This window comes from Artibeus jamaicensis, unplaced genomic scaffold, assembly GCF_021234435.1.
Source record: "Artibeus jamaicensis isolate MK-2021 breed Jamaican fruit bat unplaced genomic scaffold, CSHL_Jam_final contig_723, whole genome shotgun sequence".
NCBI lineage: Eukaryota > Metazoa > Chordata > Mammalia > Chiroptera > Phyllostomidae > Artibeus > Artibeus jamaicensis.
Window position 1 is genome coordinate 1,745,647 of NW_026521938.1, and position 19,822 is coordinate 1,765,468.

At 43.0% G+C, this 19,822-nt stretch overlaps 1 protein-coding gene and 1 pseudogene across 2 annotated transcripts; one reads left to right on the forward strand and one right to left on the reverse strand.

Annotated features, from left to right (window-relative positions):
- The first annotated feature begins 2,319 nt into the window (after positions 1–2,319).
- Positions 2,320–19,373, forward strand: LOC119053185 (zinc finger protein 345-like). Of its 2 annotated transcripts, XM_037150676.2 has the most exons (4): positions 2,320–2,643; positions 4,479–4,535; positions 10,220–10,346; positions 16,068–19,373. In XM_037150676.2, the coding sequence occupies exons 2-4, from the start codon at positions 4,494–4,496 to the stop codon at positions 18,233–18,235; spliced, it is 2,337 nt and encodes a 778-aa protein (XP_037006571.2). In that variant the 5' UTR covers positions 2,320–2,643; positions 4,479–4,493; the 3' UTR covers positions 18,236–19,373. The 2 variants fall into 2 exon arrangements, with proteins under 2 accessions (XP_037006571.2, XP_037006572.2); XM_037150677.2 differs by lacking the exons at positions 2,320–2,643; positions 4,479–4,535 and adding an exon at positions 8,719–8,861.
- On the reverse strand, positions 12,491–13,142 carry LOC119053146 (high mobility group protein B1-like; annotated as a pseudogene).
- Positions 19,374–19,822: the final 449 nt, after the last annotated feature.

The following is a 19,822-nucleotide window of genomic DNA, read 5'->3' on the forward strand; positions in this document are numbered from 1 at the left end:
CAGTGAGCTACCGTGGGGAAACAGTGAGGGAGCAGGGCTGTGGGTTGACTGGGGTCGCAAATTCGTGTGTGCATAGACAAGCGAGGGAGTGGGTGATTGGACGGGAGCCTGCAGCCCCAGCAGCAAGCTGCGGCAGAGGGAGCTGACATTTCCCTGCTCTGACACCGCCTCCACATACAGCGTCACAACCCAGCGACCTGGGAGTCCAAGGCTCCGCTCCTCATACTTAACGGGAGCAAACATACCAAATATGGCTCAAGAAGATCTCAAAGCCCCAGAGCCTATAAATCTAAGCAATGAAGAAATAGCAAAACTCTCAGACGCACAGTTTAAAACACTGGTGATGGGGACTTCCACCAAGATGGAGGCATAGGTGGATTTGCTGTGCCTTCTCACACAACCAAGTTTAGAGACAACTAAATATTAGCAACAGAAAACACAGCCAGAACACAGAATATTGAACTTTTCGGAATTCTGTTAACAAATTCTTCAGCCTGACCGGTAAGGGGCGAAACCCAGCAGGTGGCAGAGCAGGGTAGCACAGGAAAACTTGGTCAGACGAACTCAGGTGTGCGGAATCCAGGCCCAGGGTGGAACCTAGTAAGCGACCGAGCGACCAAGCGAGCAACCGCGGGGAAACAGCGAGGGAGCAGGGCTGCGGGTTGACTGTGGTTGCGCATTTGTGTGCGGATAGACAAGCGAGGGAGTGGGCAATTGGACCAGGACCCAGCAGGTCCCTGCAGCAAGCAGCAGGGAGGGCGCCACCATTTCCTTGCTCTGACCCCACCTCCACATACAGCGTCATAACCCAGCGACTCTGAGTGGCCCGGCCCTGCTGAACCACCTAAGGCTCTGCTCCTCACCCAGTGGCACTAAACAGCAGAGGGGGCCGCCATTTACCTGCTCTGACCACGCCCCCACATACAGCATCACAATCCAGCGACCGGGGAGTCCAAGGCTCCGCTCCTCGTACTTAATGGGCTCAAACAGACCAAAAATGGCACAAGAAGATCTCAAAGCCCCAGAGCCTATAAATCTAAGTGATGAAGAAATAGCACAACTCTCAGACGCACAGTTTAAAACACTGGTCATCAGGATCCTCACAGAACTGGTTGATTATAGCCACAAATTAGACAAATATATGAAGGCGAAACTAATTGAAATGAATGGCATTGCATAGGAAACCAATAGCGATGGAAAGGAAACTGGGACTCAAATCAATGGAGTGGACCAGAAGAAAGCAAATAATGGCCAAACAGAAAAGAGTCAAGAAGCAAGAATTCAAAGAAATGAGGAGAGTCTTAGGAACCTCCAGGACATCTTTAAATGCTCCAACATCCGAATTATAGGGGTACCAGAAGGGGCGAAGGCACAGCCACCAGTGGAAAACTTATTTGAACAAATAATAAAGGAGAATTTCTTCAGTCTGGCAAAGGCAATAGACTTCCAGGAAATCCAGGAAGCTCAGAGAGTCCCAAAGAAGTTGGACCCAAGAAGGAACACACCAAGGCACATCATCATTACATTAGCCAAAATTAAAATGAAGGAGAGAATCCTAGAAGCAGCAAGAGCTAAGGGGACAGTCACCTACAAAGGAGTCCCCATCAGACTGTCACCTGATTTCTCAGAAGAGACCTTACAGGCAAGAAGGGGCTGGAAAGAGGTATTCCAAGTCATGAAATTCAAAGACCTACAACCAAGATTGCTCTATCCAGCAAAACTTTCACTTAGAATGGCAGGACAGATAAAGTGCTTCTCAGATAAGATCAAATTCAAAGAGTTTATCATCACCAAGCCCTTATTATATGAAATGTTAAAGGGACTTATCTATGAAAAAGAAGTTAAAGAAACATGAACAGTGAAAGGACAGCAAACTCACAGTTATTAACAACCACACCTAAAACAAAAGCAAACTAAGAGGACAGCTAGATCAGGAGTGGAAACATAGAAATGAAGGTCTCAAGGAGGGTTAGCAACAGGGGAGTGGGAGGAGGAGAAGGGGGGAGAAGGTACAGAAAATAAGTAGCATAGACAGTAGATAGAAAATAGATGGGGGGGGCAAGAATAGTATGGGAAATACAGAATCTAAAGAACTTGAGACACATGATCATAAACTAAAGGGGGGGTAATGGGGGGAATAGAACAACTGTAATGACATAATCAAAAAAAAGTTTTATTCTTTCTCCATTCTCATGCCTGTTTTTTGAGGCACTGTTGTTTGTGAGTATTATTTTGTTTTCTGGCTATGTACCACTATCTGTTTGGGGCAATTGCCAATAAAGCTGATCTGGACTCTTTTTTTTTTTTCTTTACAATTAAAAATGTTTATTGACTTTAGAGAAAAAAACATCTCTTGATTGCCTCTTGCATGCACCGTGCCTGGGGCTTGAACTGGCACATTCCTGCCAGTAATTCATATGGTCGATCTTTAATGTTAGCCCTTTTAGTTACTGAGTAGTGCTATCTTGGTGTGGTTTTGATCACACTTGCCTAGGGATTAGTGGTTTTGAGCTTTTTTTTTCTTTAAATCCTCACCCAAGTTTATGTTTATTGATTTTAGAGAGACCAGAAAGGAGACAGAGAGAAACATCAATTGCTTGCCTCGCTTATATGCCCCAACCTGGGATCAAACCCACAACCTAGGTATGTGCCCAGAATGGGAATCCAGCATGCACTTTTTGTTGTACAGGATGATGCTCTAGTTAACTGAGCTCTTTTTCATGTGTTTAGTTGCCACCTGTATATCTTCTTCAGTACAATTTCTCTTTGTATCATTGGCTTTTTTTCCTTTGTAAGTTATATTTCCCTTATTTACAAAGAAGGTCTCAAAACAACAAACACATGTTAAAAGTTTAATGAAATCTTATAGAGCATCATTATTATTTTTCTGTTTGGTTCATTGTTTTTTGTTTGTTTTTAATTTTCAGTTGGGGGAAGAGAGGGAGAGAAACTTCTTTCAGTTGCCTCTCATGCCCCTAACTGGGGACCTGGCTTGCAACCCAGGCATGTGCCCTGACCAGGAATAGAACTAGTGACCTTTCAGTTTGCAGGCTAGCACTCAATTCACTCAGCCACACCACCCATGGCTTGGTTCATTGTTTTCAAATTTTCTTATTTTTCCCAAACTTTTTGTGCCGTGTCCAATGTCATGGCCATAAACACCATACATGCTTAGATTTTAGCCTGCATAGTTACAATTTTCATCACAGAAGTCCAGGCTTCTTCTAATACAATAGACCTGACCCTCTTTTTAGTGTTTGCCCAAAGCATAAGTTCTCACACTAGGAAAGCAATGTGTGCAGAAGAAGAGGAAAGATTCTGTGTTCTGTGGTGTTAGCTCAAAAGCTAAACTAAGTGCCTACAGGAGGAGACTTTGAAATCCCCAGGCAGAGGACAGGTGGGGTTGTCAGCTGGCTGGAGGGGCAGAGGCTCCATGGTCTGGAGACGAGTCCAGAGGACCAGGATGGAGAGAGCTGTTTGAACACCTGGGGTCATGGGGACTCCCAGAGGCCTCACCTAAGTATCAGGGCACACACTTTGTTTTGAGTCCCTGCCTCCAGCCCCACCCGTACCTTTTAAGGAGTTTTCATCTGAAAACTCCAAGTGCTTTTTATCTTTTTCTCTCTGTAATTATTGGTCTCCAGATATTTACCTCCCGTGCATTTTATCACCACTCGGGGGCACTTTTCCAGATCCCCTGGTCTCAGGAAGATATACTGGGCATGGGTCATTGCTGGTCTCTCCTGCCCCCAGTGGGGCCTCTGAGGAAGATAGGCCTTGGAGCAGCCAGAGAGAATTCTCTGGGCACCTGGTGTAGAAGACCCACTGTGCCTATGATGTGAGTGCCCAGAGGGGACACCTAGAGGGAGTCACACCCTGCAGATCTGATTTGGAAGGGACCTTCCTGGACAAGGTCCCCTTTCTCCCTCTGGAGGCTGATCTCCCACTGCTCATTTCTGAGGCAATGGCATCGGGATGTGCAAAAGTCAGACTCCAAACCCTCAGCAATTCAGTTTCCAAAAGGTTAGGGCAGAAAACGTCACTGCAGATTGATGAACTAAAGTGACGTCTTATTGTCCTAAAAAAAAAAACCATATAGAAATGTACATGAATCCCGCACATATGCAACAGTCTATGCATGTGCACAAAGCTAGATAAACACTAGCAAACATTGTTTTTCTCCAAGATGTACAATGGTTAAAGGTGCTTTTCATATTCCATGTTTATAAAGAAGTAGTAATCCACTAATAAACAGTAACAATGTGGCCATCCTATACTTTAACTTTTTTCTCGTTCACAACATGCCCGGGGTTGGGGGGTGGGCTGGGATGGGGTTGAGGGCAGAAAACTACTTGACTGACAATTAAAAAAATAAAAATAAACCATGCCCTGCTAAACTAGCAACCTCAGCTGTGAAATTTTGCAGCTGTATAGGGGACTCCGGTTAATCACACGAATCTCTGGTGCCCTGTTCACAGAAACCAGAACAAGAGATGGAGGTGTCTCAAAACACTGACTCAGACCCTGCTCCAAAAGTGAGTGAATAGGTTTGGGGCTAAGGAGTTGCATTTCTTTCTTTTTAAAAGGTTTTATTTACTTCTTTTTAGAAAAGGGAAGGGAGGGAGAGAAACATCAATGTGTAGTTGCCTCTTCTGTGCCCCCTGTTGGGAACCTGGCCCACAACCCAGGCATATGCATGGGAATCAAACTGGTGACCCTTTGGTTCCCAGGCCAGCACTCAGTCCACTGAGCTACACCAGCCAGGTTCAACTAGACTTTTACAAATGAGGCAACTCCTTACAATACAGGCAATCCAATCATGTTCTTGCTTTGCTTTCCTTCTGCTCAACAAAAGCCTTTCCTCCCCCTGTCTATTTTCTACCTATCATTTATGCTACTTATTCCCTATACCTTTTCCCCCTCTCTTCTCCTCCCACTCCCCCACTGATAACCCTCCATGTTATCTCCATTTCTGTGGATCTGTTCCTGTTCTAGTTGTCTGCTTAGTTTTGTTTTTTTTCTTTTTGTTTGGTTTGGTTGTTAATAGCTGTGAGCTTATTGTGATTTTACTGTTCATATTTTTATCTTCTTTTTCTTAAATAAGTCCCTATAATATTTCATATAATAAGGGCTGTGTGATGAGGAATTCCTTTAATTTGACCTTATCTGGGAAGCACTTTATCTGCCCTTCCATTCTAAATGATAGCTTTGCTGGATACAGTAATCTTGGATGTAGGTGCTTGCCTTTCATGACTTCAAATACTTCTTTCCAGTCCCTTCTTGCCTGCAAGGGTTTTTTTGTTGTTGTTTTGGGTTTTGTTTTTTTTTTTCTAGAAATCAGCTGACAGTCTTATGGGAACTCCTTTGTAGGTAACTGTCTCCTTTTGCTGCTTTTAAGACTCTCTCCTTATCTTTAGTCTTGGGTAATGTAATTATAATGTGCCTTGGTGTGTTCCTCCTTGGATCCAACTTCTTTGGGACTCTCTGAGCTTCCTGGACTTCCTGAAAGTCTATTTCCTTTGCCAGGTTGGGGAAGTTCTCCTTTTTTTAAAAAATAAATTTTCAATTTCTTGGTCTTCCTGTTCTCTTTCTGGCACCTGTATGATTTGGATTTGGAATGGTTAAAGGTGTCCTGGCGGTTCCTAAGCCTCTCCTTTTTATTTATTTATTTATTTATTTATTTATTTTTGAATTCTTGTTTCTTCATTCTGTTCTGGTTGAATATTTCTTTCTTCCTTCTGGTCTACACCATTGATTTGAGTGCTGGTTTCCTTCCCATCACTGCTGGTTCTCTGTACATTTTCCTTTATTTCACTTAGCATAGCCTTCACTTTTACCATCTAATTTGCTACCATATTCCACCAATTCTGTGAGCATCCTGATTACCAGAGTTTTGAACTGCACATTTGATAGGCTGGTTATCTCTTCATAGCTCAGTTGTATTTTTTCTGGAGCTTTGATCTGTTCTTCCATTTGGGCCATTTTTTTTTTCTCCACTCCTGTTACATAGTAAGGGGCAGAGCCTTAGGTGTTTACCAGAGTGGGGCAACCCACATCGCTGCATTGTGATGCTGTATGTGGGGGAGGGTCTGAGAGGGAACAGTGCTGCTTGCTCCATTCTCTGCCAGTTTTCAGTCACTTCCCCCATTACCCACAATCAAATTGGGCCCTTCTGGTGTTGATTCCCAGGTGGGTGGGTTTATACACATTCTAGGACCCTGTGGGTCTCTCCAGTGAACTCTCCTGTGAGACTGGGAGTTTCTCTTGCTGCTGCCTCAACACCCACATGTGTTTTCAGTCAGAGGTTTGATGCTGTATTTTGCTGCCCTGGAACCCTGGGTTGTGCAGTCTGTCTTGCTCCCCAGTTGTTCCTCCCGGTTTGTCTGCACGCAAATGTGGGACTGCCCAGTCTGCTAGCCAGCTGCTATCTTGTTTCTTCTTTAACTTTTTGGTTGTTGGACTTCCATACAGTTTGGTTTTCTGTCAGTTCTGGTTGTTTTTTGTTTTTAAATTTACTGTTGTCCTTCTTTTGGTTCTTCAAGGAGGCACAGTGTGTCTATTTATGCCTCCATCTTGGCCAGAAAAGTTCCAAAATTTTTAAGTACGGGTCATTTTAAAGAGAATAATAATCATGCTCACAGCTCATTTCTCCTAAGCACAGACTGGACATCGAATTACTTACAAGCACAGTTCAAACTCCACACATTGAATTGTAACATGGGCACAATCCTTTAGCTTGGAGATTCTTTACAGTCCTGATTATCTTGCTATTTGTATTATACAATATTTTATTGGCATGTTTTTAAAGAATGTCGTGGTTTCACTAAACCCATAAATTTTAACAACCACCTTCATCAAAGACATGTTAGTAAAATATACTCCATTTGTAACTTCCACTTGGAAAATGTCAAATATGCACACCCAACAATTGTTCTAAAGACACTAAGGTTCACTCGGAAACTAAATAAAACTCTTTATCTTCATGCTCTTCATTTCATGGGGAACAAAGTTTTTAGAGCGAACATCAGGAGGCACAGTGTATTCACTCTCTGATTAGACCAAGAACATTGCAGACAGGTGTTGAAGACACACGGAGGGGAGATATTATGCAGCCCTGAAGGAAGTGGGTGAGGTGTCGCCATGCCTTTTAGTCCCCCACAACATATTCCATCGGGCTATTTTGTTCCAACTTCAAAAAGAAATGTTTTTAGCCCTGGCTGGCATAGCTCAGTGGGTTGAGTGTGGGCCTGCGAACCAGAGGATCGCGGTTCAATTCCCAGTCAGGGCACATGCCTGGGTTGCAGGCCAATTCCCAGCAGGGGACACATGAGAGGCAACCATACTATGATATTTCTCTCCCTCTCTCCTTCCCTTCCCCTCTAAAGATAAATAAATAAAACATTTTTAAAAATCACCAGGTAATGCTCTAGTAAAAAAAATGAAAAAAGAAATGTTTTTGTCCATTGCCTTTATTACTGAATATTCTCCATATGGTCTTACTTTTTAAAAGATTGTGACATGGGAATATGGTTACGTAGCAAATTTATATTTGCTGCCAAGATGTTGCCATTTTTGCATCCATGAAGGTTTGGAAAGTAGGCATCTGAACCTGAGATAATGGTTTTGGATTCAACCATGTAATGTTCTCGCTGGAAATAATGAACATTGTTCTTGTAAATGCAATGACTGTTTCCATGGAGACCAGACATTATTTCTGGAAGTGGTAGGCTGTAAGCAAACTACAGAAAGTTACTAATGTTGGTCAAAACAAAACAAAACAAAAAGATTATGTTTCTTAGGAAAATGTTTTTAAAAATTATGTTTCTGGAACAGGTTGAAAATGCTACAATGTCAGGCATTGGACTAGGCTTTGTAGCACGAGTGATGCCATTTGTGCCTGTGGTTTTATTATTATTATTATTATTTATTGGTTTAGAGAGAGAGAGAGAGTCATTGATTTGTTGTTCCATTTATTTATGCATACATTGACTAATTCTTTTATTTGCCCTGACTGGGGATTGAACCTGCAATTTTGGCATATTAGGATGATGTTCCAACCAACTATGTAACCAGCCAGGACTGACCGGCGGTTTTCTGCTGTGCCCTGGCTGGATAGCTCGCTTGGATGTATCATTGTTTCTTATACCAAAAGGTTGGGCATTTGATTCCCAGTCAGGGCAAGTACTGACCTTGGTTGCAAGTTTGATCTTCTGTCAAGGCACATCCGGGAAGCAACTGATTGATATTTCTCTTTCTCTCCAATCCTCTCTCTCTAAAAAATTAATAAAATTATCCTTCCGTGAAGATTTGTCAAATAACAAATAAAACCAGAGCCCTTGGTTCTGAAGCACAGATAACACCTGGACTTGCAGGTATCTGCAAGTATCTGATGGGGTGGGGCGGGGTGGCCGGCCACAGTCTTGTGGGACTGAGCCCTGAAGGTATCTTGAGATAGATAAATAGTGCAACAGTTGAGTTTTTGGTGCAATTAACAACAAGCAGAGACCTTCCCTCCAGGCACCAGTAGTGCTTTAAAGGAGCCTCCCAGCGCAAACACCCTAGTTGCTCAGGTTGGAGAACTCCCTTCTCTGTGGACTATAGAGCTCTGGAAACTACACTACCCATAAAATCCTGTGCTGAGTTGGGGCGATTACAGATTAGGATGAAATTTCCGTGAGATTCACTGAATTGGGGCGGGACTTCCGGGGCTCTCTTACATTGACCCTTATTGCGGGTGTGAGGTACGGCACACCGGCTGTGACCCCGTAGACCTCTCCTGAGCCCCTTCCTCTGCGAACTCTCCCTCCAAGCTCTGCCCACACAGTCGGATGGCAGCTGCCAAGCTGAGGCGTCCTGCTGAGGTGAGCGTACACCTCCCACACCCTGCCCCCCTCACTACCCATAGTCCTGCAGCCCGAGTGCGGGGCACCTGTCAGGTCTTGCAGCCCAGGTCCCATGGACCGCGTTTAGGTGGCGGAATGCAAGCCCTCCTGCTGGTGCTGCTATTCGGTCAGAAAGAGCAGGGTGCGGGATGAGGAGTTTTTTCTTTGTTCTGCCCCTGATGAGGGCGCTGTGCACAGAAATACAAGTGAAGGAGGGAGGTGGTCACCGTAACGGTGTGGCAGGTGAGGAAAGCTTTGATGGGACAAGTGGACGAATGGACGTGATGGTTCTGGAGGCAGAGAAGTAACCGAGGTGAGGTGACACTGAGGGCAAAGCTGCTGCTTGTTCGGTAGGGCAGGATCCACCCCGTGTGTGTGCTGGGCTGTGATGGGGTCTGGTGTCTCAGTCTTGCTGGTGGCTAATGTGGTCATTTTTGAGTGTCACTTGCCTGGCATGGAGACATGTCCATGGAGACCATAGAGAGTTTCTCCCGCAACGTAAATGGTGCCGTGAATCGGATCAAAACTGGGGTTTTAAGGAAGGGAAACTGGAAAAGCCATTGTCAGCAAAAGAGACGGTCAAACCCGTGTAGAATTGTTGGTGAGTTTGTTTGCGACAAACTAATGGCAATCGCTGGGGGTGGGGGGTCTCAGTCCTGTTGGTGGCTAAGGTCTGGGGCAAATATAGTCACTTTTGAGTGTCACTGGGCCTGGCACGGAGACCATCACAACCTGGGTTTTAAAGCGGAGAGAACCCCGTGTGGCTGCTGAGTACAGCACACCAGTGGAAGGGGGTCTTGGGCATCTGAAGTTCACATGTGCTTCTGGGAGGCGAATACTGAAACCAGGGCCAGATATATAGAGGAGACCTTCAAAGCAGCATCTCCACCAATGCGTACCTGTGGGAGCTCAGGTGGGGACTGGAGGTGTCAAAGGGACAATCTACAGAATGATGTGCTTATTGAGAAAAGGTGTGAATTATGGTCCAAGGAATCTAGTGTTGGGCACTGAAGGGTGAAGCATGAGGCAGCACTTGGCTGCAGCAAGATTGGGGTCTCACAATCTAGAGACCCCCAAAAGGAATGAATGACAGGGTGCATGGGACCCTGCAAGCCAGGACCAGAACTGGATTACATCTCTGTGCCTTCCTGCCTGATGAGGCTGAGGGCCGAACATAATGAATAAAAAGAGACCTGAGGGTAGGACAGGCATCAGTGGAATTCCTCTGAGGTGTGCAGCTTTGGAGGAGGGTGGGTGTGGGATAGATGTGTGGGGAGGTGGGCTGTGGGCTCTCACACACAGAATGTTCATGTTTTTTTTTTCTCTCCCCATAACAGGCCAGCGTGACCTTTGAGGATGTTGCTGTGCACTTCTCCTGGGAGGAATGGAGGCTGCTTGATGAGGCTCAGAGACGCCTGTACCTCCGTGTGATGCTGGAGAACTTTTCACTTATTTCCTCTCTGGGTAAGACCCACAGCCTCACCAGTGACTTGGACTAGACTCTACTCCATCCACCCCAAGACCTTTCTCAGTGCTCAGGTGTGGGCCACAGGCACTGCTTGCTGCCCCAGTTTTCCGGGCAGTTGCTGTATTGCTAGGGCTGGTGTGTTTGCACTGCCCTCATCCCTCCCTGCAGTCCCAGTCCTGAACCCTTTTAGGGAAAGACTCAAGGTCAGTACAATTGCATTGAGCTTGGTGGATTCACAGTGCTTGCCCTCTCGGTGTCTCGGTTAATGTGTCCAGATCCACAACACTTATGCATCCTAGGGTTTGCTTTCTTCTTTAGCTGTCATTTCCTCCTGCCTACCTGGGCCAGGAGTTGCATTTGTTGTCATGGTTATTACTTAATTGAACCACGAACTTTTTTTAATGCTTGCACAGTGTGTAGTGTTTAAATCTGTTTTCCTTTTTTTAAAGCCTTATTGAGATATAGACTTGTATATATTAAAGTGTACCAATACTGAATTTAAATATATAGTGAAATAATTACCACTGTGAAGTTAAAATAAGGTTAATCACCATCCAAATTTAACTTATTATTATTGTTTTTTAATCCTCACCCAAGGAAATATTGTTTAGTGATTTTAATGCAAGGGGAAGGGACACAGAGAGAAAAATGTCAATGTGAGAGAATCATACTGTTGGCCCCCGTGTTTGCTTCAACTAGGGGATTGAACCCACAAACTGATGAGGAATCAAATTTGCAAATTTGTGGTGTATAGTATGATGCCCAAACAAACTGTACCATGTGGTCAGGTCATTATTTTTTAATACTAAGAATGTTTAAGGTCTACTCTCTATAAATTTCAACTATATAACATTATTATGCTCATAAATATCCTCAGAACTCATAACGGAATGTTTGTACCTTTGACAGGTTCCCATTTTCCCCTACATCACACAGATCCTGGCACTTTATTCTTTTTCTATAATCTTGGCATATTTGTTGGGGTATTTTGTTTGTTTGTTTTTTACATTTCAGCTGTAGTGTACACACATTTCTTTATATATGTTCCTTCATCAACCCTTACCTCTGCTCATTTGTCAGGTGAGAGGTAATATTATTGTACTTATGATTTGCTTTTTTCTGTTTATTTGTGAGGAAGAACATATTTTATATAGTTTGACCATTTTTAGATTCCTTTTTAGATTTTTTTATATAAAAGTTGTATTTTTTCGAAGCATTCAGAATGTCAATGAAACATCTGAACTTTTTTTGCAATTACAGAGTTCTATTCCATTAACAAAACAATTATTTCTTCTAAGGTACCTTACAAACAACTGAAGATGAAAACACTACCATCTCCATGTGTAACCTATTAGTGCCACACACCAAGAAGTACCTGCTTCAAGTTTCCATGCCAATTTAGAACCCCCATGTTGTATCAGACAAGGATAGTGGCTATTAAAAATACCACCGGAATGGTGGTTCAATTCCCCATCCGGGCACATGCCTACGTTACAGGCCAGGTCCTCAGTAGAGGTTCGGTGAAAGGCAAAGAAACATGGATGTTTCTTTTTCTCCCTCTCTTTTTCCCTCCCTTCCCTTCTGTCTATAAAAATAAATAAAATCTACCCTGGCTGGTGTAGCTCAGTGGATTGACCGTGGGCCTGCGAACCAGACAATTGCAGTTCGATTCCCAGTCAGGGCACATGCCTGGGTTGCAGGCCAGTTCCCAGCAGGGGACGCACGAGAGGCAACCATACACTGATGTTTCTCCTCCTCTCTCCTTCCCTTCCCCTCTAAAGATAAATAAAAATGTAAAATAAATAAATAAATAAAATCTTTTAAAGAATAAAAATTAAATCTTTAAAAAAATAAAGATTTCACCAGTCAGGGCACATGCCTGGGTTGCAGGCAGGATCCCTGCAGGCCAGTTCCCTGCAGGGGACACACAAAAGGCAACCATACATTGATGTTTCTCTCCCTCTCTCCTTCCCTTACCTTCTAAAGATAAATAAATAAAATCTTAAAAAAAAAAAAAAAAGATTTCATTAAAAAAAATAGTCCTGTCCTGGTGGTATCTAAAGACATATTCAGTAATGTGTTAACCATACAAAAACAGACTATGTATAGTTTAAAAACAAATCTTACGCAGCTTTACATTTCAATTTTTTTTCTTTAAAAAGAGTGAATTGTGTATAGGGACATTAAATGCTTTATAAACAAGAAAAATGAACTGCTCTAGAACCAACTTCTTCACCATTATCGTCATCTCCTCATCTCTTTTATCTTCCTCATCTTCTTCCTTTTCCATATTTTTCTTGCTTTTTTCAGTCTTGGTGACTTCTTTTTTACCGCATCAGGTTTTTTTTTAGCTCAGTATGTAGCAATAGTCTTTTTGTACTTCATCTTCAGCTTGGTCACCTTATTTTTAGTAAGGCTGCTCGCCACCTGTAGCACTATTATCCCACGTGTCTCCCAGCTTCTCTGCAGCATCACCAATGGACAGGTCAGGATGCTCTCCTGTGATTTTGGGTGATACTCAGAACAAACAAGAAGAAGGCTAAAAGAGGCCTCTTGGGGACATTGGGATCCTTGAATTCCTTCCTTGTTTCCCCTATAGGAGGGATATAAGGCCTGATTTCTTTTTCATAATGGGCCTTGTCTGCCTTTGGCATGTCTTCAAATTTCCTTCTTCTTTGGTAGACATAGTCTTGACTGAAGCTCTTGTGTTCCTTGTGGTGAGTTTGCACAAAGAAAGCACATGTTGATGTTTTTCCTCTTGGCTTCTTAGGCTCTCCTTTGCCCAAGTTTAATTACTTTTCCTCAGCAGGCACACCATCACCCAAGTGCCTACCTGGCCCACACTTGCCCTGACACTGTTGCTATGGAGCTCAAGGTATTGCAATGGCTGTCTATTCTTCGATCTTTATGCAGATCCAAAAATATTTACTCAGGTTCTTTGCCTATTTTTTAATTGGATTATTATTATTATTATTTGCTATTGAGTTGGATGGGCATCTTATATATTTTAGATAACTACCCTTATGAGACAGTATTTGCAAATATTTTCTCTCATTTTATTGCTTGCTTTCTTTGCTATGCAGAACCTTTTTAGTTTGATGTAGTCTGGTTCATTGATTTTTGCCTTTGTTGTCTACTTTTGGTTCATCAAAAAAATCACTGCCAACACCAATGTCAAGAAGCCTTTTGTTTTTCCAAGGAGTTTTACATTTTTATGTGTTACATGTAAGATATTAACATATTTTGAGTTAATTTTTGTGAGTAGGGTAAGGTAGGACTCCAGTGCCTTTTCTTGCAGGTACATATCCGGTTTTGTCAACACCATTAGTCGCAGAACCCACTTTTTCCTTATTGTGTGTTGTTGGTGTGCTTGTCAAAGGGTAGTTGACCACATATGTGAGTTTATTTCTGTGCTGTCCATATTCTCTTTCTTAGGTCTGTGTGTCTATTTGTGTCTGTTTTGATTACCGTTGTTTTATAATATAGTTTAAGTCCTGAGGTATGACGCCCCTGACTCTGTCATTTGATCATCTTGCTCACAATTGGTTTGACTATACAGAGCATTTAGGTTGAATTTTAGAATTCTTTTTCTATTTCTGGCAAAAATACCATTGGATTTTGGAAAAGGTTGCACTGAATCATTAGGTTGCTCCAATTAGTACAGATAATTTAATAATTCTTCAAATCCAAGGACACAGGATGGCTTTTTATTAATTTGTTACTTTTCTTAGTTTCTTTCATCCCTGTCTTATAGGTTTTAGAGTCCAGATCACTTATCTTGTTGATGAACTCTATTCCTGTTTTACTGTTTTTAATCTTATTTGGTAAATGAGATTGATTTCTTAATTTCTTAGTGAGATATTTTGCTGTTAGTGCACAGATCAGCTGATTTTTGTATGTGGCTTGGGTTCTACAAATTTACCAGGCTTATTCATTCTGGCATTTTTGTGTGTGTGTGTGTGTGTGTGTGTGTGTGTGTGTGTGTAGGTTTTAGGATTCCCTTTATATGAGATCATGTCATCTGTAAATACTGGAAGTTTTACTGTTTTTAAATTTTGAGAGCTTCATTTTTCTTTCCTGCCTTCTTGTTTGAGCTAGAACATCCAGTACTATTTGAAAAACCATGGTCAGGGTGTGCATCCTTCACACCCTAAGACTGTTCCCAATCTTAGAGAAAAAGTGGTTACCTTGTCACTGTTGAATATGCTGGTAGCTGTGGGTTATCATGTACGGCCCTTTTGATACTGAAGTACATACCTTCCATACCTAATGGGATTTATTTATTGATTTCTTTTAGAGCAAGAGAGTAAGAGAGAGAGAAAAAAAGCATAGATGTATTGTTCCACTTTTTTATGCATTCACTGGTTGCTCCTTGTACATGCCCTGACAGATTATGAAACTCACACGTCTGGCTTATGTGTCTGATGATCTAGACAACTGAGAGTCTTGGCCAAAGCCTTATTATTATTTTTATTTGTGTGGTTAGTGCTCTTTCTCCTCCTCCACTGTGTTGCAGTTGTATCCTTTTTTTAAATTATTTATTTATTTATTTTTAGAGAGAGGGGAAGGGAGAGAGAAAGAAAGGGAGAGAAACATCCAAATGTGAGAGGTATATTGGTGGTTGCTTCTCGCACACCACCAACTGGGGACCTGGCCCTCAACACAGTCACGTGCCCTGACTGGGAATCAAACCGAAGACCTTTTGGTCCAAAAGCCGCAACTCAGTGTATTCGGCCACACCAGTCAGAGCTGCAGTTCTGTCTTAATGGCACTCTTGAGCCGTCAAAGGATCAATTTGGTTTGTAGATAACTGTCTTAGTATTTCGTTGTTGGTAACGAAGGCTAGTTTCTTTCGCCATCATGCTGGCATGACTCACTTAGACTTATTTTCTGGGTACATTGTATGCTGTGTTGCTCTGACAGATTCCTGGCCATTTGGTCTTGCTGGTTTTTTCTTGTATCATTTGTGTTCTGTTTAGCTGCTCTGCTAGGACCTTTGGGGAAGTGTCACCAGATGGGTATCTCCTCAGCCACAGCAAAGTATGCTGACAGCCGTGGAGGTCATGAAGTCTGGACCTTGTTCAAATCATACCAGGAACCTGTCTTCATTCAACCAGAGTTTTCATGTCATTGCCAGAAGCCACACCATTCTATACTTTCTTTTCCTGCTTAGATACTTTACCAGCCTCTCAGTTCCACTACTGGTCACTTCCACTGTGATTTCCAGCCCGGGGATATTTCCACCTCCATTGATTCCACATTTTACCCCCTCCTTCACCCCTCTTTCTGTAGTACTCTTCAACATTGTCACTTGTGTTGTGCTCTGAGATGTTCACAAATCTGTGTATTGACCTTAGCAGCTAATATCTTGCAATTGGATAGTAATGAACTTACATGCACGCTGCTACCCAGCCTCGCGTCAGCAGCAGAGGAGGATGTGCAGGAAGCCGTTGGCAGAGGAAATGCATTGTAAGCCCCGCCTCTCCTCCACGTGTCATGCCCTGTCCGAGTGTCCTTCCCCCGGCAGGGTTTCCGTTATTTTGTTACTTAGAAGCCTAGCACCATACAACAGTGAACCAGTTCTTCCACTGAACTTTCTCATTTTGAAGAATATTTCGTGTATTCTTGTTTACATGTGACACCTAAGTATGTGTGAGCTGTAGTTCAACTACTGTTCCCTGTAGTTGAAGTAATTCACCACCGTTATTTTTGTTCAGGTTGCTGCTGTGGAGCAGAGGATGTAGAAGTGTCACAGGCAAGGAATGCCAAGGCAGCTTCGTCTCCACAGAAGAGCCACCCCTGTGAGAGCTGTGGACCAGTCCTGAGAGACATTTTCAGCTTGTTTGAGCAACACGGAACGCAGCAGAGCCCGAACATGCTGTGGTGTGGGGCGTGTGCAAAGCGGTTTCATTTCAGTGCAAAGTGTCACCGACATCGGGACATGCACATGAGACAGACACCCTTCAGAAGTAGTGTGGACAGGGCCTCATTTGTGAAGAGCTGCAGAATCCGTGTGTCAGGGAAGCCCTTTACCTGCGGCGAGGTTGAGAAGGACATCCTGGCCAGCTCAGGACATCAGCAGCAACAGGACACTCATGAAGCTCAGGAGCCAAACACAGGCACCCAGCGGGAAGCAACATTACAAGACAGAAAAAGTCAGTACCCCTCAGGGGAAGGCAAGAAAGCCTCTAACCCCCAACACACACTTATTCAGGACCAGGCTGTTCATACTGGAAGACAGAGTTTTGTGTGCAGTGAATGTGGAAAAACATTCAGGTACAAATCCTCATTTGTCATGCACTGCAGAGGCCACACTGGAAAGAGTTTCCGTGTGTGTGGTGAAAGTGGAAAATCGTTTAGCGAAGCCTCGGCCCTCCATGAGCATCAAAAAATTGATACTGGAGCAAGTCAGTACAAGTGCAGCAAATGTGGAAAATCCTTAAGCCTCAAATCTGTCCTCATTCATCCCAGGGGACAGCAAAATGCAGAAAACAATTACATGTGTAGTGAATGTACTCAGTCATTTAGTCATAACTCAGTGTTTAATCAATCTCAGAGAGTTCAAAGTGTAGAAAAACCTTATAAGTGTACTGACTGTGAAAAATCTTTTATCTCTGTTGCTGCTCTCAGTTATCATCAAAGCTCTCACACAGGAGAAAGGCCTTATGAGTGTAGTGAATGTGGGAAATCTTTTCCCAGGATTTATAACTTTCGTTGTCATCAAAGACTTCACTCTGGCGAAAGACCTTATGAGTGCAGTGAATGTGGGAAATGTTTCACCTGGAAAGGAAGCCTTCATTATCATCAGAGAGTGCACACAGGAGAAAGGCCTAATGAGTGCAGTGAATGTGGGAAATCTTTTAACACTAACTCTGCTCTCCATTGTCATCAGAGAGTTCACACAGGAAAAAAGCCTTATGCATGCAGTGAATGTGGCAAATCTTTTACCCGGAATAACAGCCTTCGTTATCATCAAAAAATTCACACAGGCCAAAGGCCTTATGAATGCAATAAATGTGGAAAATCTTTTACCTCCCGCCAAAACCTTTGTTTTCATCAGAGAGTGCACACAGGAGAAAGGCCTTATGAGTGCAATGAATGTGGGAAATCCTTTACCCGTCCGCACACCCTTTATTATCATCAGAGAGTTCATACAGGAACAGAGACTTACAAATGTAGTCAGTGTGGAAAATCTTTTGCTTGTAGTTCTAACCTTCGTTGTCATGAGAGAGTTCACACAGGAGAAAGGCCTTATGAATGCAGAGAATGTGAGAAATCTTTTGCAAGTAGCTCTGCCCTCCGTTTTCATCAGCGAGGTCACACAGGAGAAAAGCCTTATGAGTGCAGTGAATGTGGGAAGTCATTTAGGGGTAGTTCCCAATTAAATCTACACTGCAGAGTTCACACAGGAGAAAGGCCTTATGAGTGTGGTGAATGTGGGAAATCTTTTATCAGTAATTCTAAACTTCATTATCATCAGAGCGTCCATACAGGAGATAGGCCTTATGAGTGCAGTGAATGTGGAAAGTCATTTAGGCGTAGTTTCCAGTTAAGTCTACACCAGAGAGTTCACACAGGAGAAAGGCCTTATGAGTGCAGTGAATGTGAGAAATCTTTTACCAGTAGCTCCGCCCTCCGCTATCATCAGCGAGGACACACAGGAGAAAGGCCTTATGAGTGCGGTGAATGTGGAAAGTCGTTCAGGGATACTGCCCAATTCAGTCGACACCGGAGAGGTCACACTGGAGAAAGGCCTTATGAGTGCAGTGAATGTGGGAAATCTTTTATTACCAGGTCTAAACTTTATTATCATCAGAGAATTCACACTGGAGAAAAACAATGTGCTGGGAATGTACAAGTTTCTGTTCTGCGTAAGAACACTTGAGGAAATTTTGAGCGGCCATCTGACTTCAAACTCATATATGAATATGCACAGTGGGGAGATTTCCCATAGGTTTCATTTATATGGGAACTGTGTGTAAATATGTTGCACTTTCTGACTTACCCACGGCTATTTGTAGGTGTATGTTGCAGCTACATTCTGTGGTCCACAGAGTTTGCATCATTCAACACCCTAATGTGTTCAGGGAAGCTGACCTCTGGTCTCATGAATATTGTAGCAAAATAGAAATGACTGGAGCCTCTGGGGGCTTAGCTTTTTCTTATAGGACTCATTTGGACATGGAAGTGTATCCGTGTGTTTGTTGACCCTGAGAATATTGTGAGTACCGCTTGCATAGAGATGACTAATTTTTCAGGGACATTTTCATCTCATGTGATACTTGTGATGAGGTTTTTCAGTTTCTAGTTCACAAACTTGGGAAGTGCCTGCTGCGCATTGCTTTGACATGTACAATAATCAAGGCCATATTGTTTTAAGTTTCTTTAATTTTGGTGGTTCTTTTACAGGGTAGTTCATAAACTGATTTGGGGTCTATAAACATGAAGAGGTGAACAACTTTTCAGGGGTCTTAATCTTTCTCTGCTTGTGTAGGGCTTGTATGATGGCAGAAAAGAACTGCCCAATTTTGGCCAAATCTGCATAGCTGTCCACAGCCTCCTAGGAAGGACCGAAAAGGGCTTTCTGGTCCTGATTTGGGTGCCCTGTGTTTTAGGAGTCTTTAAGATGACTGAGGAGAAGACAGGTGGAGAATCTCAGGCACTCGTGAGAGTAGCATGATTACTGTTGAGAGTATGTCTTCCCCGGGTCGACAGAAAGTCATGTGTTCTGACGTCCACAATTCATTGGGCTAGAGTCACTGAAAGGACAAAAACAAGAGCTCTCTACCAGCACTTGCTATTTCTCTTCCCTTGAGTCTGCCAGATGCAATTAACTGTTGTTTCTCTGAGGCTCTTTTTTTTAATCTTTTGTAATTTTTTATTTTTAAATATGTTTTATTAATTATGCCATTACAGTTGTTCTATTTCCCCCTTCATTCCCCTCCACCCTGCACACCCCTCCCCCACCATTCCCCCCCTTTAGTTTATGACCACGTGTCTTAAGTTCTTTCTTTCTTTCTTTCTTTCTTTCTTTCTTTCTTTCTTTCTTTCTTTCTTTCTTTTTACACAGGGCTAGTTCTTTAGATTCTGTATTTTCCATACTATTCTTGCCCTCCCCCCCTGTCTATTTTCTACCTACCATCTATGCTACTTATTTTCTGTACCTTCTCCCCCCTTCTCCTCCTCCCACTCCGCTGTTGCTAACCCTCCATGTGATCTTCATTTCTATGGCCCTGTCTGAGCCTCTTTTATCAGGACTGAATAGATTACTGAAAAATATCCCTCACACAAATGTTTTAAAACTTATGCAAACAAGACACGCAAGACCAGAGCACCTGAACCCTGAACCCAAAGATAACAGCAATACAAACTGAAGCTGCGCAGTCAGCCTGAAACCTGATTTACAACCACTTGTCATGTCTACCCAGCTACAGCTCCCTTCCCTTTATCACTGAATAACAACTTAAAGCCC